Consider the following 7288-nt stretch of genomic DNA (forward strand, 5'->3'; position numbering starts at 1 on the left):
GGGTGACACTTAGCGTAGCTGCAAGTGGCTCAGTCTGGACTGGAAAGAGCCAAAGGATGCAGGAGACACAGGGCAGGGGAGGCTGGCTGGCTGGCTGGCTGGCTGGGTGGGTGCAAGGACAGGGCTGCAGAGCCTTGGAACTTGGGTAGGCGCAGGAGAATGGCATCTTCCTCACCATGACTTGGGAGGGACAAAGGTTTGGAGCATGGTGGATTTGGCATGGTAGCAGGCTCTCCAGGAGGAGAAAGTCACCGGCAAGGGGCTTAATGTGTGAGACAAGCTTAGAAGGGAAAGAGGGCCTAGGAGGCCTCCTAACAGAGGCAAAGGCAGGAGGTATAGAACGGGTGACCTCACTGGGGTAAGAGTTGAGACAGGACAGAAAAGGACCATAGGATCCCACGTGTGTGGAGGATCCGATCTTTGAGAGCAGAGAGGTGCAGTGTGTCCAGGGATACATGGGAATGTGTACACAGGACAGGAGTGGGAAGGAGGAGAGAAGCCATCATTGCAGAGACCAGTGGGGCTGTGAGAGGGTAGCTGAGTCCCAGGTCAGGCCACCTTCTGAGGGGTCTGCAACAGCGGGGGTGGCCAGCCCTGCGAGGACCAGGAGAGATGACACCCGCCAGCATCTGCAGAAGCTGGGAGATGGAACAGGCGGCGCAGCAATGCAGATCGCCCTCCACCCAACTCCTCTAAGGCAGGGCTCCCCTGGTGCTGGCTGCAGGGCCCTTCCACAAACATGACGGGACCCTATGGGTCTAGCTGGTCCTGATCCCATGATCTGCTAACATGGAACAGAGCTGAAGGGCAGCGGGGTGAAGGCAGCAGCGCTGTTTAGGAAGGGAGACACCAGGGCACAGCTGTAGCTAGGCAGCAAGGAATCCCTGCGAAAGGAGAGGCCAGAGAGGGCAGAAAGAAGGTGGCAGTGGGAGGAGCAGGGTCCATGAAACAGAGATGGACACAGAGCCCAGCGTGTGTGAGGCTAGGAAGGGACCTGGGGGAACAGTGCAGAGCACAGACACCAATGACACAGAGGAGGCGGGCCCACAGGTGGGGCAGGGCTGAAGGGAGAAGGTGTGGGAGAAGGTTGGGCAGAAAGCACGGAGCAAACAGATGGAGACAAGATCTGAGCTCAGCGGAAGACAGGACAAATGCAGATTGGCAGCCGGAAGCAGGGATGGCGGAGACAACCAGACCTGAGGACAGGTCTGGGGGAAGATGGGTTAGCATCATGGTGGAGATGATTCTAGAAGCTAAGGGGGAAGCTCTTAAATGCTGAGCTGCTGAGTTTGAGCTGGATTGGAGCTTCTGCCTGGGAGGGGGTGGAGCTAGAGGGCCAGGCATAGCAGAGGGCATGACACAGGATGGCGGGGGGACTCTATGAGTGTGCTGCATTGGGAAGGTGGGAGGCAGGCTGCTGCGTGACAGGGAACATGATCTCTGAGCTGAAGGTGACGGGGAGCTTTGACGTGTGATCAGGCCCACTGTCACAGCAATGGACAGCCAGCCTTCTCTCCTCCCCATTTTCTACCTGACCTAACGCACTGCTGTCCTTGAAGTCATCTCATCTCCTCTCATGCTGACCTGCTGCTCTGAACACCCCTGAGCTATGGCCAGGGGTCCTGCATACCCTGCAACGCCTTCCCCTGCGCAGCTGAGTGCAGTTCCCAGGCACAGTGTAGGCAGGGCCTGGGGCTAACCCTCCCCTTCCCTGGTCACCCTGCCCAGCTCCAAAAGTAAGTGCTTGTGGATTGTGTGACTAAGAACAAAACACAATACTACAGACAGGGCTTGGCTGAGGACTCCCATCCCAGGACCAAGGTATCCTTAAGTATCCTAACGGGTATCATAAAACTCTTCCCTAAATACTCTCTACTCTAGAGTGAATTTAAAATTTACTGACATGCTCAAAGTAAGTATCCACAGGGCTGATCTTGAAAGGAGGAGACACATTGAAAAGCCGAAGTCTGTAAGATTGGGGCTCACTTTGGGAAGTATGGGGGGGGCCGACAGCTGTCCTGTGGTGATGGTGTAAGGAGTGCCTCGGGTAACAGTGCAGCAATAATGTGGAACCTGCCACAGAAGAGGTGTGTGGGGAATGGGAGCCGAGACGCATCCGTACGCTTGCTGGTATTAACCAATAAATCATTCACACGTCCCAAGTGTACCCTGGCAAGAATAAGAGACAACACAGCTATGTGTGGAGCTTTAAAGGATAAATCATTCAGGATTACCACTTACAAGGGAAAACCCACAAATGGCCACCCAGGGACTGAATTAGGATCATCTTCCTGGTAAGAGTTACTGATTCCTGTCAGCTATCTCTGAAACACAGGCATGCGTGTAGAAGGAAAGAACCAATGCCGATCTTGTCTTGAGTTGTGCTGTTTTGCTAAATAGCACCTCATACAGGAGTTGTCCTGTCCTGCTAAGGGCCACGCCCCTTGCGCACCCACACATGGGTGTGGGAGTGTGTGAACACACACAGGTACATGCTCCTGCAGATCAGAGTGACTGCCAGTCTGGAAGCAGGGCCCAGTGGTCTCGGTGCAGCTGTAGGGACTATACGGAAGCTCCAAGGACAGTCAGATTCCCAGACCCCCGAGAGGCAGGAAGTACAACCCAACAAGTCCCTCTTCTCCCTCCTCAGGTCTTCCTGGCTTTTAAGAAGCTCCTTAAACTTCCCAAGTTCTCTAGGAAGGAATTCATCCACTCAGATTCTAATCACTGAGCTCCTATTTGGGTCAGGCACCCACATCTTAAGAGGCGCTCTTGTTATGGAAGGAGAAATTCAGACTACTGCCCTTCCAAGAAGTTGTGTCCCATCAGAAGGGTTCCAGAAAGGTTACAGCTGGAGAACACAGGAACCTGGCAAGGGAGGGCTCCCTGCAGGACAGGACGTCTGAACAGACATCTGAGGCTATGCAGTGTCTGCCTCCTTTCCAGCAGGAAACAGGAAGGAATTTAGGGAAGGGCATTCCAGGTGGAAGGAAGAGCACACACCAAGGCAGGAGGTGACACAGATCCCGAGCTGCATGTGGAGCCGGCTGAGGTGGGCTAGTCCTGAGGACAGGCAGGAGGAGGGAACTCACAGGACAATTCTGATTTCAGCTGAGAAGGGCAGACAGCACAGCGGGGAAGGAAGCTGTGAGGACAGCACTGGCACCTGAGGGCAGGGGCCCACGGGGGCTGCTTCTGGATGGGGTATGGGCCGTGAATAGACAGAAGGGAACAGAAGCTTTTCAGAGGTCGGGTCAAAAGACTTCAGGAAGAAGAGCCGGCCAGACAGCTCAGCAGACTAAAGCGCCTGCTTAGGCAGAGCACAATAGCCAGGGTTCAATCCTCTGTGCGCCGTGAGGTGCCATGCATTGCGGGTCCCACCCCCAGGGCGCGTTGAGAACACTGGGTGTGGTGGCGTGTGCCTGTCATCCCAGTGCTTGGGAGGCTGAAAACAGGAGAATCACTATGAGTTTGACCTATGTAGTGAGACCCTGTAAACTCTGTACTAAATACACTAAAAAAAAAAAAAAAAAAAAAAAAGACAGCAGGATGAATATCCCAGCAGCCACACTGAACCCCCACACCCTCTAGCTCAGCAAGGACAGACCAGCTTGGGCTCTCAGTTGGAATGGGAATACCACCGCCCACTAACCTTCCTCAAATTTCTCACTGTTCAGAGAAACTAAGGCTGGAGCTGAGATGGGGAGAGACCAAAGCCTCTGGGAGCTGGACCCGCTGCTCTGACCTTCGCTCCCACTGCTGCTTCTGCCCCAGCCTCCTGCCCAGGCAACTTCTCACCCGCATGAGGTCTCTGCACACCTCATCAGATCACCTAGCTCTCAGCACCACTTTACTGCTCAGTACCCCAAACCCCACTTCCCCAGCTCCCAGCTCTATCTTTTGTCCTTCAGCTTTACGACCTTATAATTCATCATCTGGGGATGGGTCCAACAGCCCTAAATTCGAAACTCCAAAATTGTAAACACTGCCAAACTAGAAACCTTTTGAATGTTGATATCACACAGTCATGTGTTTCAGACTTTGCATTTTTGAATTAAGAATGCTAATCTAGTAAAGTTTGTGGAAAAATCCCCCAACCTGAAAAAAAAAAATATGCAGTTTGAAACACTTTCAGTCCCAAGCATCTTAGATAAGGGACATCCAAACTATACTGATTTTTTAAAATTATTTCTTTCATTCCATCACTGGAATGCCATCTCCCACAAGCAGGGATTTGGGACTTGGTTCACTGAGGTATGTGGGGTGCCTAGAGGGTGCCAAGTACAGAGCAGTACCCAATAAACGTTCACTGGATGGATCAATGAAAGTATTCAGTGACCCACTGCCCGCCGAATGAACGGCACTCAAATTCCGGAGCACGACCGGCCTGCTTTCCGGCTTACCTTTCTCCCTTTCCCTACCAGCGCCTATTTCTGAGGAAAGCTTCCACTTCTCAGCATTTCCTACACACCTAACAACACTCTCCCTCATTCACTTTCACCTCTCCAGTTGTTCCTGCCTTTCTGACTCAGGCTTTTTTGACTGACTTAGAAATATTTTTCCTTCAGGCCTTTCTGACCTGTGTGGGCTGGAACCTCCCTCTCCTCTGTACACACAGCTCTACCTTTGTGTCTCCCTCTTGGCTTTTATTCCACTTTGTTTATAGTAGATCAATAATCCCAACCCAAGGTTCCTGGGCCCCAGGAGCTTATGAAGGTCATGACAGAGGTCCCTGAGAGGTCTTTTTACCATTTCAAAAAGCTTAAAAGAAACAGAGACGTGTGCAGGCCTTGCACGCTTAGCAGGGCTAAGGCTGAGTCTGCTTTACGGTGCAGTCTCTGCTTTGGGCTGCAGTACTGTGACAACACTGGCTATTTCCTGCTGACAAGAAGCTGTGTCGGGCAGGGACATACACTTTTGACTAGCCAAAAAGGGGAGGGGAGAATAAAACCCAATTATTATTGCTTAATTCACGCAGTTGGTTTCATTGACAAATCTTTGAAAACATTAGGTCTTCGGGGAGGGGGACAAATAAGACACTGGCTGTGCATGCACTTGACTTATTTCATCTGCTAAATTATAGCCTCTTGGATACAGCCTGACTCTTACTCATCCTTGGTTTCGATGATTAAGCACCAGACCGGGCACATGGCAGAAGTGAGGGGTTAATTTGGTAATTATTGGGGAAAACTCAACGAAGTAAAAAGGCAGATGGTCCTTTGCCCTAGGTTTCATCAAGATCTCTCTTTGCACCATCTGGAAGTGAAGAGAGGCCACTGAAACCCACAGACACCCACTTGGAGGTACCCATTGGGGGAGGGGGGGCTCATCTTAAGTTCAACAGGCCCCAAGCAAGGGGAGTTGCTGGGAGAGTGCCCCCAGGGTACTGGATTCAGCACCCCACCATTATGGGAAGGTCCCTTGGCTATCTAGGAACCCCTGAAAGAGGCATCGACAAACTGTGGACTCTTTCTACCCCATCACTCTTCCTCAGCTGCCTGGGAGTTCATCAAATATCATTTCCATATGAAACAGCAACTTGTGTGTGATTACACTGCCATAAATTAGCCCGTCCTGTGATTAGCACTCCTGTGTTCTGTTCCCCGGGAGCCTGCGAGCTCTTAGCACTCTTGGAAGCACCCTAAGCAGCTGCAGCTGGGAGGCTTGGGAGACCCCTCTTACCAGGATGGTGGTGACAACCAGGGTGGTGTTGAACAGGCTGTCAGAGATGTTTGAGGCGTAGAGGCGGCTGTCCATGCTGAGGCCTTCTGCCACATGCCACTGGCCAATCTGAGGAGACACGGGAAAGGATTGGGAAGACACAGGAAGGAGCCTCTTCAGCTACCGGCCTCCTGGAGTTGCCAGAGCCCAGAGGCCAGGGCCCTGCCTCTGCCAGGCTTCGCGTATGCCACAGGAAGGAGGGGCTGAACCAGGGCAGAGGGATTGTATTCAGAGTTATGGAATTGGGAAAAGGGAGGGACTGTTGAGGTATCAGAAAGAAGGAGTAAAGACTTGGGAGAGGAAAAAGGGAAAAAATGGAATGTGCTTCAGGGAAGTCGTCTTGCCTAGAGAGGAGTGAGATACAGGAAATCACATTATTTCCAGGCAGGGACAAGCTATCGTGCTCTTATAATTGTTTTGTCTTCAGTAATCCTCACCATCTAATGATGAACAAGAATGGTTATACTGGAGGGAACTGGCACACACTTGGCTTTTAACAAATGTCTGCTAAGAGGACCGAGAGTTGGAGAGAAGAGAGGGAGAATGAATTAAGATGTGTCATGTGTGTCTACCAATTTCCTGCAGAAGAGGTAAACATGTACTATAAAATAACAAATTTTAAAAATCAGTGTTCCCTGAATGGTTAAACTGAATGAATGAATGAATGAATGAATGAATGAATGAATGAATGATGAATAATCTAAAAGAAGGAAGATCCAAGTCCTACCTCCTTTAAAAAAAAATTAATTTATGTATTTGGTACAGGGTCTTGCTATGCAGCTCAAACTCATAGTGATCCTCCTGTCTCCGCCTCCTCAGGCTGGGATTACAGGCGTGCACCACCACACCTGGTTTCAGTGGCCAGCACAGCACAGGGCCGGCACAGCATGCGGTACTAGGGATCAAACCTGGGTCCTTGTGCTTGCCAGGCAGGTGCTTAGACTGCTATCTCCCCAGCCCCAGAAACTACTTCTGCTTGATACACTTGCTTGCTCTGATAATTTACAGAAGGTACCTAAGCCCACCAGTCTCACCTGTAAATGGGATTAGCATCCCCCCCACTTCTATCACAGCCAACTGACATCACAGATGGCCAGTGTGACCCTAGATTTTCTCCCCAGACCTGGGCACCCAGAGTCACCACGCAAGCGCAGGAGAGTTTCTAAACTCACGGGTTTGCTTCTTCATCTGCAGAGTGGGAACAATAAAAGGAACTTCTTTGGGTCATTGTGAGGATGAGCTCAACCTGGCACTCAACAAATGTTATTTTTCTTCCTGCTTCTCTTTTGTCTCATTTTCCTGTTTCTGCCTTTCATTTCATTTTTATTTTGTGGCGCTTAGACATGAGATCTAGCCTCTCAAAAAATTTTTAAGTGTGCCATATATTCCTGGTGACTAGCCCAGTGTCTGAGAGACATCCCGGGGAAACGAAAATCCACAACTTAAATTAGTTCCCCATTCAGGAAGTTACCTAAGCCTACATCCAATAGCAGTTCACTGTGAGATCATTTTTCCCAGTGGAATCCTTTGTATAGCTAAGTATATACTATATAAATGTATGTTATAT

General features: G+C 50.6%; 1 protein-coding gene across 1 annotated transcript in view; it reads right to left on the bottom strand.

The window, feature by feature from the left end:
• The window catches only part of Grik4 (glutamate ionotropic receptor kainate type subunit 4), a 362522-nt gene that overhangs the window by 83005 nt on the left and 272229 nt on the right, over window positions 1–7288 (bottom strand). Inside the window, exon 11 of the mRNA XM_004636401.2 lies at window positions 5683–5790. Within this exon, the coding sequence (XP_004636458.1) occupies window positions 5683–5790 (108 nt within the window). The remainder of the gene's footprint in view (window positions 1–5682; window positions 5791–7288) is intronic.

Source organism: Octodon degus, unplaced genomic scaffold (genome assembly GCF_000260255.1).
Source record: "Octodon degus isolate 3935 unplaced genomic scaffold, OctDeg1.0 scaffold00080, whole genome shotgun sequence".
NCBI lineage: Eukaryota > Metazoa > Chordata > Mammalia > Rodentia > Octodontidae > Octodon > Octodon degus.